The sequence below is a fragment of the Silene latifolia genome, chromosome 10 (genome assembly GCF_048544455.1).
Source record: "Silene latifolia isolate original U9 population chromosome 10, ASM4854445v1, whole genome shotgun sequence".
NCBI classification, from domain to species: Eukaryota; Viridiplantae; Streptophyta; class Magnoliopsida; order Caryophyllales; family Caryophyllaceae; genus Silene; species Silene latifolia.
Genome location: NC_133535.1, coordinates 146717901 through 146733047, shown reverse-complemented (window position 1 = coordinate 146733047; position 15147 = coordinate 146717901). Strand labels below are relative to the sequence as shown.

At 35.2% G+C, this 15147-nt stretch overlaps 1 protein-coding gene and 1 long non-coding RNA gene across 2 annotated transcripts; one reads left to right on the top strand and one right to left on the bottom strand.

The window, feature by feature from the left end:
- The first annotated feature begins 7761 nt into the window (after window positions 1-7761).
- On the top strand, window positions 7762-10505 carry LOC141606240 (thioredoxin-like 1-1, chloroplastic). Its single transcript, XM_074425295.1, has 4 exons — window positions 7762-8237; window positions 9011-9187; window positions 9507-9671; window positions 9830-10505. Exons 1-4 carry the CDS (start codon window positions 8007-8009, stop codon window positions 10112-10114), a joined length of 858 nt encoding a protein of 285 aa, XP_074281396.1. The 5' UTR covers window positions 7762-8006; the 3' UTR covers window positions 10115-10505.
- Window positions 7966-10505, bottom strand: LOC141606241 (uncharacterized). Its single transcript, XR_012526613.1, has 2 exons — window positions 8773-10505; window positions 7966-8476 (listed from the first exon to the last, which is right to left on the bottom strand). It is a non-coding gene; the product is annotated as an uncharacterized LOC141606241 (long non-coding RNA).
- Window positions 10506-15147: the final 4642 nt, after the last annotated feature.

Here is a 15147-nt window from a genome sequence, read left to right as displayed (position 1 = left end):
CAATTCTATCAACTTTTGAATGAGATAAAAACTTCGAGAAAGTTAATTTTTCTCCCTAAAGAATCAATTACGAAGTCTCTAATTAGCGAGTTTTAATGAATAGTGTAAGAGTATGGTAGAGTGAAGTTGAATGTAGAAAGTATAAATTTTAATTTTCGATGTCTCTGATTATCGAGTTTTAATCTCAAAAATTTAAATAATCACACTACTTTACACGTCTCATTTATTTATTTACTTTTTTTTTATGAAAGAATTTTAATCAAATTTTAAAAAATAAAATTGACCATCAGGTCGGCCACAGCCCAAGAGCCACAGAGGGAGTAGGACCTAATGATCTATGGACCACATATGTGGTCTTTTTGTAGAACTTGGGCGATGAGATGGGTCGGCCACAATTTGATTGAAAAATTCAATAAAAAAGAAGAGAGCAACATGGGAAAATATCTTTATTTTCTTCCCAAATTTCATTTATGACGGACAAAATAAGTAATTCCTCCATTCAACTCCACTCTACCTATTTCTATTTTTTACACTATTCACAAATGCACATTCAATCTCGATTTTCTCTTAATACATAAGCGAAAATATATTCATGTGGGATCTTGTTTGATTCGTCTTTACGAGTACATTAAAAATATCTAACTTTTATAATTTTTGTAAATACGTAGCTAACGATATTTACCGCGTAAAACACGCGTTGACGAACGTGAAAAAGCAAAGTGGTAGAGTGGAGTTGAATGGAGGAAGTAATAAGCTTGTGACATGAGACAAAAGAGATAAGTGGAAGAGGCAGAGCCTTGTGAGATGGCAAATGGGATTTGTAACATTTTTAGGAGCTGTCATCTATCACAAAGAAGTAAATTACTCCTTCAATTCAATTTGAAACACAATATTTTTTCTTTACACGTTTGTCAATGCACGATTTGTAACGTAAATATCTTTAGTTTTACATTATGATAAAATATAAAAATTTTGTGTTCTTATTATACTCTTAAAGATGAATCAAACAAGATCCCAAATTACCATATTTTTTCTTATAGATCGCAAGGAATTGTAAAGATTCTCTTTATTTATGAATAGTGTAAAAAAATGTTGTATTTGGAGTTTGATTGGAAAGAGTATATTATATATCGGATTTCAATTTCACTCGTTAACTTTTTCTTTCTCAAGTAAATTTACAACCATTCGATCGGATTTGATTTAATTCGGACCATTAAAATGGTAATAGACCTCCATTTCTCATACCCTTTTTTTCTAAAAATGGAGAAAATCCTACCCCATCATCATGTATTTGCTACCAAAGTTGGTTGTTGTGAGTGGTAATGACTTTAATGTCTTAAATAAATAGTTAAAGGTTCGATTCTTGATTCTTATGAATGAAAAAATCAAACTTAAAAAAGACCGATCAACCCATTAAATTACTTTCAATACTTAAATAAAAATTATCTCAACTATCGATAGGAAATACTCTTCATCAACCCAAACAAAATTATCATGCATTTGCCATAGTACAAATGGTGGTATGGAGCATTGGAGCTCATACACGTACACCATCCGGTCACCACATCTTGTGGATAATACTCCCTCCCATCCAAACCAAAGGTTACATTTGACTTTATTACGCTTGTCGAGACGTGTTTTGTAACATGAATATCTTTAGTTACACACTATTAAAAATTATAAAAAATTGATATTCTTATAGCATTCATGACGATGAATCAAACAAGATCTCGCATTACTATGTTTTCTCTTATGCATTACTAATATTACCAAAGATTTTCCACAATCATAAATAGTGTCAAAAAGTCAAATATAACCTTTGATTTGGATGAGAGGGAGTAGTTTTTGGATTTTCGGTTTGTTCACCAACGACTTCATCCATTCATGCATGATTTACCAATTTCGTATCGAAAATTTCCAAACACAAACCCGTGAAAATAAAAGGAATTATCACCTTTTCCAACCTAAAATTTAAAATCTCATCCATAAAATAAAAAGTAAAATCTCATCCATACCATAAATAAAACGTAAAATCTCATCCATAAATTGTAAATGTAGTTAGAGGGAAATACCACCTAACAACCACAATATTTTGTTTTAAGACTTTAAATTCATGAAATTGATATAAAGCTCTATTTGGTAAACTAACTGAAAAGATAACTGAAATCTAAAAAGTAACTAGTAAGGTAATTGATTATATAAAAATGTGTTTGGCAAATTAGCTGAAAATGTAACTGATTTTGGTAAAATAATGTAAACAAATATGATAATTATTTAATTATAAATTAAAGGGGTAAAATATTAAAAATATCTCATTTCAGGTACCTTATTTCTCAAATGCTAGATAGCTTATTTGATCAAATAAGCTACTTACCAAACACTTGCAAAAAAATCAGGTAGTTAAAATTTTGGTCAAATAAGCTACTTGAAGTGTCTTACCAAACGAAGCCTAAGCATCAAATTGGTTAACGAAATACTTTTAAGGGATGTGCTAAATCATGGAAATGTCCTTTTTTAAATAAAAAAAACATTCATGCCATTGATTAAAAGATGCTTATTAATAAAACTGTTGATAAAACGGTGAAATTATTTGTGATTGACCTGACCTGATTATTCGTAATCCAGTGTGTATTAATAATATTGTTGATAAAAAGTAATAAAATGGTACTCTAAACAGCGAAATTTCCCGAACATGACCCAAACTTTCTCGACCTGTAACTATTCCGATCCGAAAATGACCCGATCCGATACCAAGCAACCCGAAAATGACCCGATCAAACATAACTCTAATTGAACCGAAAAGGATTGAAATAACATTTTCTCTCTTATTCATTGGCCTGAAAATAACCCGACCCGAAATAACCCGCTCCGCTTAACCCGGAAATGACCCGACCAACTTATGAAAACAAATCCAAAACACCGAAATGACCCGACCCCACCAGAATTAACCCGAAAACAATGAGAGACTCGAACTAGACATGACAAGTTTGACCCGACCCGAATCCGAGCAAACCCGGCCCAATAGAATCTGAGAATTTTGTGACCCGAAACTGACCCGACTCGATATTGACCCGACAATTGTTAAGCTTAATAATGATCAAACTGAAAGCGATTTAGTGTATGAAAGCGATTTAGTGTATAGTTTGATACCTTTGACTTAATAATAAAGTAATTAAACGAAATAATGGCTGAAAAACTATTTTTAATAGTCAAAAATTGATGTAGTGCGATACAATAGATAGACCCGACCTGATACATCATTTGACCCGACCCGAACCTGACTCGACCTGAAAGGGTATATTGACCCGATATGACCCGATCCGACCCAAACCCGACATGTCTGACCCAATTGCCACCTCTAATTCGAACTTACTCGACTCGAACTGGTCCGACCCGAACCAGATCTGATTGTCCGTTTTTGAGGTCTACGTATACTACATAATGACGTAGTAATAAAAATTGTTATTATACATAATAAATTAGGTACGATTGCTATGAAAATATGTATCAAATAAAATAGACATTTTAAGTCATAATCAATTATAAAAAGGGGTATAAAATAACACAAAATCTCATTGAAGACGGACGATATCTGTCACAAGCTTGTGACGGATACCGTTTCCTCTCACAAAATACCCATTGAGAGGTGAGTGGGAAGCACATGGGATAGTTCCTCCGTTCTTATGATTATTTTACGTTTCCTTTTTCGGCACTATTAATTAGTAAGGAAAATTTTCAATACAACTTCTAGTATTATACTATAACATAAAAATTAGTCATGTGAGATATTCTTCAAATCGCCTCACCGAGTGCATTATCAATATCAACTAGTTTTGTTACACGTGAAAATCACGGGTTATCTCTAGGAAAATTAAAAATTTATAGATACTTTTTTTGTGTGAATATCAAATGAAATCGGAATTTATTTCATCATTGATACATATTCCTATTCTTTAATTTTGATCATCATCTAATAAAAAATCATAAATTTTAGAATTTGATTATGTACGAATTAGAAAACTTTGAAACCAAATTGAAATATTGAAGTTGTTAGTTGTATAAAAAGTGAATTTACCTGTGGAGTGTGCATAATATCAAGAGTTAGCCGCTAACCATACGAGTTCACCACAAGGTCTTCCTTTCGTACCGCCTACAAAACAAAAGTACAACAAAAAACAATACACAAATTAGTAATCGGATTTTCTAACATGTGCCCTAAGGGCACATGATAATAATCTAATTAGGGAAATTTTGTTGAAAATATTTCATGATAAATTAGAGTTAAAACTCATATTTACCATAATTAGTGTAATAATCTTGAAATTTTTTTCCTACTTAACTTATTATCATGTGCCATAAGGGCACATGTTAGAAAAACCCATTAGTAATTCGTCATTTCAAATTCAAGTTAAAGAAAATACTGCAAATTTTTACCACCCCCAAATGATGTTTTGGAGGAAAACAAATGAGATGATCTTAAATAGGAGAGGCTAAATAATGCTAATTTGGAAGTTAAATGATGTACACTAAAATTAGTGTTCACAAATTTTAAATGACATAAATATTAATTAGAAAAAAAACAAAAGCATTCAAAGGGTTGTATATAATGGGTTGATTTATATAATCTTTATGATGGTAGGAATTATTGTAAAATTAGTATGAGAGTTAAATGGAGTAACGGTTAGGCTAGGGTAGGGATTTAGAAGAGACTTGTGAGAAAATTCGACGATGTCTTTAAGAAAATCATTGGACTTATGTGAAAATTATCGTGGGTTGAACTTAAATAATGATTGAATATAAAATGCCATAATTTTACGTGTAAGAATATTATTAAGCTACTCATTCATTTTTCTTTTCAAGTTTGTGTAGTTTTAAATAAATAAATAAATGTATAACTTTTATGAGCTATATTACTATGAAAAATGTTAATCGATTCAATAAAAAAATATTTATCGTAAAATGGGAGTTTTAATTATAAATTAAGAAATTTTGATGTGAATTTTGGTAAGTTACATCTTTTTTTTTTTTTTTTTTTTTTTGCAATTTTTTTAATTCAACCATGAAATATAGTTTGTAATTTGGAAGTTCATGAGTAACTAGTTGAGATCTCGTGCTAAAGCACGATATTTGTGAGGGTTAAATTAATTGAGCTTTAATTTTTACATAAATGGGTTGTAGTTATAATAGTATGTACGTTATTTAAAAAGGCAAAATTTATTTATACATCAAAATTTATTTATACATCATAAGATTTTGGATTTTATTTGTATTAATTATACTCTATAATCTATATTATACTTTATACATACACTATAATGTTTGAAACTAGAAATTTTCTATGTATAGAAATATAAGATACTGAATATTCTATTTGTGGCAAAGATTGCGCATATAGTTATGGAAATTCTATTAGTATTAAATAAGGTGATACCAATATAAAATATCAATGTTTGGGGCCCACCGGGTTTCTTGTTTTGCAGAAAAAACTATACTTATACATTGAATTTTTCGTTGGCCCACTAATGTATTGAATGATAGTGAATTAAGATGACAAAAAAAAAAAAAAAAACACGCCCACTTATAGGAGAATGCATTTAGGCGGGAAAAATATTGAGTTTTCTTATTCTTTTAGTTTAGTGGGGATAATTATTAAATGGAGGATTAGTGAATGGAAACTATTGTAGCTTTAATAACAATTATAAACTATTGATTCCCATCTTTTAATTTGTCTTTTCATTTATTTTTGAGTTATGAGTATTATTAATTAAGATAATTCATTAGTGAGGAGCTCAAGAGGTAAAACAAAATAGGAAAAAATGTTAATGAAAATTATTATTATTATTATTATTATTGATCTTAAATAGTGGTTGAAATAAAATGTCATACCTTTACTTTTAAGAATATTATTAAACTTCACAATTATTTTATTTTTAATTAAAAGAGTTTGTATAACGATCTTAAATAAGTAGATGTAGGTGTAAATTTTAAGTGGTACAATTCAGGAAAGTTAAGTTTAACTTTTTACCAAAAAAAAATATACAACATTTTCAATCAATATTTCATCATATGAAAATAATTTTTTTTTTTTGAAACACTTTAATCAATTCATTAACATGTTTTATTACAAAACATTCAATTAAAATGTTAATTTAGGAGGCGAACGACTAATTTCATAAGGTATACTCGAAATTTTTTCGAATAATTTAACTAAAAACTTCGAAAATTTCATCAGCCCGGGGGGGACTGCCTTTGCTAGCCCCTTAGCTCCACCAGTGTATTTAACTAAATACTCCCTCCGATCTAGACAAATGATACATAAGGAAAAATGAGTTATTTAAGAAAAGTTGAAAAAGTGAGGAGTAAAGTTGGAAGCTTTGAATGAGACCACAAGAGTAATGTATTGTGTAGTTAAACATTGACTAGGTGGGTGAATGGATCATTTGATGGCAAACATGTAAATAGATAGTGGGGTATAATGATAACTTAGTCATTTTTTTAGGTCAAATAAGACATGTTACCATTGGTGTGGATTGTCCGTTTTAGGTAAGTGTTACCATTTATGGATCGAAAAAAGTATATAAACAAAAGAAAACGTGCATTTAATAATATACTCCCTCCTACCCTGAGTGATGGTTCCCTTTCTTTTGGGCACTAAAATTAACGAAATGAATTTGGACCACACAAAATATCATACACCACTTGGAATTGAATTTGGACAAAAAAAAACTAACCAAAAAAGGAAAGAGGAACCATCACTCGACTAACATGAAAATGGAAAAGGGAACCAATACTCAAACTAGAAGGGAGTATGTGTTTAAAATAAACGTAAAGAATTCTAAACGGAAGAAATATATAAAAAGGTACGATAAAAATAATCTCTTAATATTTACGGAGAGAGATTTTGTGATTTTGTTATTAGATTATGTGAGGCTGCGCGATCTAGGACCACTGGACCAGCTATCTCTTTTGCAGTAAATTGTTGATGAAGTCGGCCACAATTTGATTGAAAACTTTAATAAAAAAGAAAAAAGTACATTATCCTGAAAGTGCAATCATGCAAAATGGTGATGGAGCTCATACACGTACACCATCCGGTCACCTCACATTTCTCGTATATGGATTTTCACAAAATCTCAGGGAAAACGGCACATATTCGTTACTTTGGAGTGACGAATACTATTAATTTTCTCTTATAAATGACCCAAACAGAGGAGAAAGAGAAGCACATGGGGGTGCCCCCACCTTGTCCTCCCTATCCGTTTTGTGAGTAACATTATCCATCACTTATTCCGACCCGTGTTCAGCAAAACTAACTGATAAATTTTTCGATTTATACACCAACAAACTTCATCCATTCACGATTTTTACCAATTTCATGTCAGAAATTTTCCATGAAAAATACTCCATGGTCAATTATTGTCTTTTAATTTTCCCACAAATACTACGAAAAAGGGGGTGAATTAATTAATAAATGAGAAGTGGAACAAATTAAGTGTGAATGATAAATTGCTCATTAAGTTCATTATTAAAATAGAAAGGACAACAAATGACTGAGACAAAAAAAAAAAAAATAGGACAACAAATAACCGAGACAAGGAATAATACTAACAAAAACCTTATCCATCCTAAAATAATTATCGTAAAAGATAAAAAATCTCATCCATAATTTAAACAAAAAAAAAAAAGTAAAATCTGAATCACAAAAACCTAGACAGCTGGACAGGTGTCCCTTATCCACTAAACTAACGGCCCCTCATCGTTGACACATTACAGAAGCAAAGTGAACAATTCTTATTTAATTTCTATAAATAAATAAAAATCATTGAAAAATCGCATAATTTCCCAATTCAATTAAAAAAAGCTCATAACTTTGTTGATTATTTTCAAATCTAATTTCTACCCATTTCTTCTCTCTAAAGCAATTCAAAGCCCTTTTCTTAGTTTACTCAATTAGTCCCTTTCTTGATTTCTGCAAATAATTTGGGGATTTTGATTTTGTTCATAATATGGCTGGAATTCTAAGTAAATCAGCTGTTTTTTCTCCGATTTCTCATAGTTGTGATCATAATAAAGGTGGGATCTTTCCTGTTACGTGTTCTGTTTCTGTTAAAAATGAAGGGAAATTTGTGGGGTGTTCTTTGAAGAGTGATTTTGGTGGATTGAGATTAGCTGTTAATCAAGATGATAATCGTTTGTGGTCTTCTAAAAAGGGGAAATCTCAATCAATCGAAGCCAAGGTTTGTGAAATTTTCTTCATCATATTTTTGTTCTTCATATTTTTTTGTAAATTATATTTTTTTATCATCTAGTCAGTGGCGGAATCAGGATTTGCCGTTAATATACGGATTATAAGATAAACTCGAAAAAAGCCAGCAATTTTTAGTCACTAGCCACTTTTGGTAACTTCAATTATTGATGATGATTGCTTTTTTGGATATTGGTCTATTTTTGTGGTCAGTTGTAGAATAATCTTACACTAAGGGTGTGTTTGGATCGCAAAAGTGGAGGGAAAAGGAGGGGAGGGGGAATGAGAGAAGAGAAAGGGAGGTAAGGGAAGGGAGGGGGAATGGAGCATGGGTGTTTGGATATAATTTCCCTCCAAATCTTACCTACTGTGGAGAGATTTTGATTTGTCTTGGAGGAGGGAAATTGAATCCCTCCAAATCTCTCCCCTCCTTTTCCCTCCACCCTCATTTGCTATCCAAACAAGGGATTTAATCCCCTACTCTTCCTCCCTTTCTTTTCCCTCCAAATCCCTCAATCCAAACACACCCTAAGTCACTAACTTGTTGTAAAACCGTCTTACAGAAGGCTAACTTATTGTAAAACCGTCTTGCATGAGACTTTTTGTTTATCCTTAGTAGAATATGCTAGCTTTCTGCTTTGAAGTAGGGTTTGGGACTTTGGTGTATAGATATCCTGAAGTTTGTTTGTCTAATGGATGAAATTTAGGCATTTCAATTACTATCTCTTTTGGCAGCTGTATTAAAACTATTTCTGTGTGATACAGATGGGTCTTAGCATTGCTAAAGCAATGAGATGGTGGGATAAAGGACTTCAACCAAACATGAAAGAGATAGCTTCTGCAGAAGATTTAGTGAATTCATTGCAAAAAGCAGGAGATCAGTTAGTCGTGGTCGACTTTTTCTCTCCTGGTTGTGGAGGTTGCAAAGCTCTTCATCCTAAGGTATCATATTCCTTATGATACCTTCTGTTTTCTCAGATATATGAGTTGAATCCTTAATACTCCGTACTTAATACTCCCTCTGTCCCGGTCATTTGTTGTCTTTTTCCATTTTGATGGCTGAGTCATTTGTTGTCCTTTCTATTTTAGGAATGCATTTGATGAACAATTTGGTCTTTCACACTCAATTTGGTACACAAGTCATTTAGTAATTGGCTCTCTCCTTTTTTCTTGATCTTTGTGTCAAAACTAAAGGACAATAAATGACCTGGACAGGAGTACTTAAATTTGTATGTATATTGATTTTTGTCGTGTTTCGCAGATATGTCAGCTGGCAGAGATGAATCCTGATGTCCAGTTTCTTCAGGTCAATTATGAGGAGCATAAGTCAATGTGCTATAGCCTGAATGTTCATGTCCTTCCCTTCTTTCGATTTTATAGAGGGTCGGAAGGTCGCGTCTGTAGCTTCAGCTGTACTAATGCAACAGTGAGTTCTATCACTCGAACCTGTCCACCTCGTTATGTTTCCAAAATTTGATTTTAAGCTTCATCATTGAATTAAAAATGGAAACTCATGCAAATGACTCGTTAATTATTGGGATTTGTCATTTCGATCAACAATTCTGATGTTTCTTATTATCGCAGATTAAAAAGTTCAAGGATGCTCTAGCCAAGTATAGCCCACCACGGTGCAGCTTGGGGCCACCAAAGGGGCTGGAGGAGAAGGAGCTTCTTGCTCTGGCTGCCAACAAAGATCTTTCATTCACATACACCCCCAAACCCGTCCAACCCGAACCCACACCCATGCATCAAGAAGTCCTAGCTGAGGCAGAACCAACTCCTTCCAAGACGACCCTTCCTTCTCCGTCAACCACTGTGATGTCTCCTCGAGACAGCGAGGAGAGAACATTGGTCACAGCCGAGAGATGATGCTTTAGGGTTTTCACAGCGAAATGAAGCTAAATACTTGTACAGCGGTTTATTCTTCGCTTTGTTTAGAAGTTCATTAGTGTGAGCGGCTCTTGGGATGGTTTTTTTGCAGTCCAAGCGGCATGGCTATCTAGACTGGTCTGCATTATGCAGCCTCTAGATTATATAGATTTAGTAGTATGATCTCTCTACATAGGAAATGTGTGCAAGCTTGCATCGAGCAACGCAACTGTGGGGTTTAACATGTTTGCCCGGTTAATTTACATTTAGTGTGTGTGTTCTCTCCCTTGTGATGGTTGAGAGTATGTATTACTACTACCTTCATCTTAAACTCATCTGTACTGTGTTTTTTTTTCCGCTACAACTCTCTTTTCGGTTCTTCTCTGGTTTACTATGGGTGTAACTTCTAAGTGTTGCAAGTACACAATGATGAATAGGAAATGTGTCCTAATATTGGCTTACGACTTCATTAGTACGAAGTTCTTCGTTATTGCAACACCTGCAGGCTGCAACTGGTACAAAATGAAACAAGGTAGGTCATGGAATTTTGTTGGAAAATTGAACTAGAAATTCAAAATTTTCAGGAGGCGATTGTTGTCCTTGCTAGTCACCAAGAATTGGTTCGTTAAGTGTTGATACAACGGAGTATTTGATCTCCTTGCGTTTTTCAGGCGTATACTCCTAAAGCATTGCAGTACTGAAACAACTGCTACTCGGACACTCCTTGATTAGCAAGTCGAAACTGGCTCTATTAGCCTCAGTCTCGGTATAAACATTCCCCAACTTCACCTACCAGGCCGCCACCATTTGTGTTTAACCAAAACTTCGCATTGAATTCCGATTCAAGGCATGACATCTCTTGGTATCCCAAATTCCCAACTTCACTTAATTTTGTCAAATCTATATTTTACATCAATTGATAACCTAATTGCATTAAACTTATATATTTAATTATGTAAAATATTTTTCTTAAATTGATCGATTTCTTATTTTATTTTATTTTATTGATTTCGTTAAATCCAATAAGAGTGGTACATAGCGGTCACGGAACTGCGGAAGGCCCTAATTTCATAAAATGGGTACATATAACATAAAACGGTGGTACTAATATAAAGGTTTATTATCTACCCTAAAATGAGTAATTGTTTTTAGAGTAAATTAAAAATAACCTCCTTTTAAAATTCAGTTTTTAAAATTACTCTCTTATATAATTTTTTTCTAAAATTACTCCCTTAAGATGGACTTTTATCAAAAACTAGTTTTATACTCGTGCAAAATATTGCACGGGATTAAATATCCAACAATTTGATTATATCTACAAATAATTAAGATTTTGAAAACGGGTAAATTGGGGTTTGAATTATTCTGTTTTGCAAGAATTCGGGATCGTATTTTTTTCTTTTCATAATTATATATAGCAAATGTTCAATTTATTTCTAAAAACTCTTTATTTGATTATTTTTCATGATTTTTGGATAATTTATACAATATCCATATGTTCAGTTTTTTTTGTATATATAGCATGTGTTGTATAATTAATGTAATGTAAGTTGTAATGGTAGAAATGGGAGAAATTGTAGAAATAGAAATTAATTGTTTCTTCAATTGTGTTCTAGCTCCTACCACTATTATACCATCAGACTTTTATATTGAAATTGATTTTCTCCAAATTCCATCCTTTTACATAATATAATTTATTTTCCCTTAAAATAGGGAACCTATCAGAAATTTTTAAAAGACTTAGCTTTTATACTTAGGAGATTGATACATTGGAGAGGAAGTAATTAATAAGTCATCTAAAATAGAGATATAAATATAAATATTATTATATATATTAGTTTACAAATTTGAACCATATAAATATAACACAACTACCATTAAAAAACCCTACCCTCGCCCTTCACTCCTCAACAAATGCGCAGCTCAGTCCTCCCACTTTAATGAAACATCTAATCCACCCAACATTTACCAAATTTGCCCATAATACGCATAATGTATTCCTCAATTTTAATTCTTGTTTCATCACTAATATCACTCTTTCTTACTTACCCTCCTCCGCCGTCTTTCTCACTCGGTCGAAATATGTGAAAATGCTAAACGCCCCTTCCTCCTTTATTCGAGATCAGCTTCAATCAAATTTATATATTGGGTAGATTATAAGGATTTCAAGAAAAAAAATATGTATGGATCTTTTTGCAAATGATTTCTAGCTTTTACATTTTTTCGCCAACACGTTTCTTCAATTATTTTTATTGTTATAGGAGAAAATTAGTTTTTTTGCTTTTTTTTTAAAAAAAAATTAATGATTTTTTTGAGATTAAAAAAAAATTATTATAAACCTTCTTTGAAAAATTATTTATGTGAATGTTTAATAATTAACTATTGAACTTTGTAGATCTAATGATCGGTTTATTGAAATTGGCATCCATGAATTTTTTTTTTAAGAAAATATTTTTGTTATTTTTTTTTTTCGTTTTTTATGTTATTTTTCGTTTATATTTTATTTAGTTTGGTTATTTGGTTGCTAAAATTTCAATTTTGGGTATTTAATAGTGGACTGTAATTTATATTTTTTGGATATGTAATTTATTGATATTTGGACTGTAATTAATTTCAATATTAACTCGGTTTTCTGGGTATGTAATTTTTTGTATGTAGGATGTATTTAATTTTATTTTTAGGCGACATATAATCATATATCCATTTCATATCATATATCACCATCATATACTATATAGTCTCTTAAAATAAATCTGAAAACATGTTAATAGAGGAGAGAGGGGAATTAATTACCAAATGAGGAGAGAGGGTAAATAAAGATGATGGGTCATATTCTGCACCGCTGACCAAGTCAACATATTGAGCAAGGTCAAGGGTATCCATAGCAAAGTCAACAACTCAGACAGCCTAGCCGATGGAGCCCACCGGCCTGTCACCTGAGTCTCGGCCAGACAACTAGCCAGCCGGGACACAGATCCGCGTACTCATATCCAAGACCCTCGGCGAGCCTACCACAGGTCCATCGGCCGAGGGTACAACGGTCTTTCCACCTAATGAGTCACTTGGCCACTTGGCCACTACGTGACAAAAGGTGAATGCCTATAAATACTCCTCAACCTTCATTGAGGAAAGGATCCACAAATTGACCTAATAACCACTATTCATCTGGTAATACCTTCCTTATCTCTCTACAATACACTCTTAGCCAAGTAACAACAACTTACCTCTCTAAGTTTACTGACTTGAGCGTCGGAGTGAGTACGCTCGGCCAAAGCCGAGCCCTCAGTTTGTTCATCGTTTCAGGAGACCGCAGGAAGGATTCTAGCAAGGACATCATTCTACTAGCTACGAGTGGTATCAAACAAACGCTCTCGGATTTACACCGGAACAATTGGCGCCGTCTCGTGGGGAGTAGTCACTAAAAGCTAGTCACATTCATTCCCAAACAACAAAAACAAAAACACAAGAAAAACCCACCCCAAAAGCTAAGATGTCAAAGCAACAAGTAGTCGTGACCGACGAAACCGAGCTACACCAAGATGATACATTTCACCATTCTGGAGTAGTGCAACCCTCCACCGGCGGAGTAATCCAACCGGAATTCGAATGCCAACATTACGGGACACACCGCCGCCGTCAACCAGGTCACCATCATGGGACGGGTGGTTGACATAGCGAAACCGAAGACACTCCTAGACTCGATTGGGAGTACACCAGCTCACACGGTACGCTAACACAAGCGGCGGCCGTCCCAGAGAACGGGGCCTTAACGTGACTCCAAGAAACTTGAACGGAGCACCGGGAGAAGCAGACCATATCAAGACGCCGGAGGAGCCCAAGGTGGTCGTGGTAAACATAAGTCCATCTCGCACTCGGGAGAGGACAGCGTCGCCGCAACACCGACGAGGTACACCCGGGGGAACAGCGAAGTCCGACTCAGGAGAGTCGGAGAAGAAGTCCAAATCAAAGAAGGAGTCCTTCTCGCTACGAGGAGAGGAGCCGGACCAGAAATGCAAGGAGTCGATCGCCGCGTGTCATCCGACACGTGGTCAAGCAGCCCCTAAGCGACTATGTCCTAGACACCGCCGTGCCACCCAAGCTGAAGTTGCCGGCGCTCACATACAAAGGAGATAGCGACCCAACCGACCACTCCGAGGCCTTTGAGTCTCACATGTCGGTATGGGAGCAGCCCGATGAAGTCTGGTGCCGGGTCTTCCCAACGACTCTGCATGGGATGGCTCAGAGTTGGTACAAGGGGCTTCCTGACGGCTCGATATATTGTTTCGCCGACCTAAAGGACGCTTTCTTGGCCCAGTACTCTTGTAACAAAAGGAGGGCCGTGGAAACATCGGACCTCCTGACTATCAAACAGGAGGAGGGCGAGTCTCTACGTGCCTATGTGAAGAGGTTCGACGGCAAAGTCCAGCAGATTCGGGAGATCAACCCCAAACTGGCGGCGTTCGCACTAATGAAGGGCCTCCCAAAGGGAAGCTTAAAGGACGAGCTCATCAAGCACGGGGGCCTGGGCCTGGACGCCGCAAGGAAGATGGCCGATCAGGCCATCAAGGTGGAAGATTACCACAAGACCTGGGTAGGCCCCAGCGAGGTCAAGCCCTCAGAGAAGAAAAGCCGCCGGGATGACAGTCCGGATGAGAGACGCCGCGACACTAACAGGTCGCGATCTGATGAGAAACGCCGTGACAAGAACAGGTCACGGTCCGATAGATCTACCAAGAAGCAGGATTCGACGGGCGCCGGGGGGAGTTCGGGGATGTTTTACCAAAGGCATTACCATGACAAAACCCCTCTGGTCGCATCGGCCGCCTGGGTTTCGCCCGAGCGAAGCGAGGGCCGGAAGTGGAACGGCCTCCCAAGCCAAAAGGAGAGACGGTGACGCGAACCGACCTGCGAGTACCACGGTTGCGCCGGCCACCTCATGGACAACGGCCGGCACTGAAGAATGCCATTGAAGAGCTAATCCGAAAGGGGTGCCTCGACAAGTATGTGGCCAAAGGCCAAGGCGACGCCGGCGG

Bases quoted from the DNA above. Each gene is read 5' to 3' on its own strand.
- LOC141606240 (XM_074425295.1), top strand. From the start codon at position 8,007: ATGGCTGGAATTCTAAGTAAATCAGCTGTTTTTTCTCCGATTTCTCAT. The intron at 9,188-9,506 runs GTATCATATTCC...CGTGTTTCGCAG, and splicing joins GCAAAGCTCTTCATCCTAAG to ATATGTCAGCTGGCAGAGAT. The intron at 9,672-9,829 runs GTGAGTTCTATC...TTATTATCGCAG, and splicing joins TCAGCTGTACTAATGCAACA to ATTAAAAAGTTCAAGGATGC.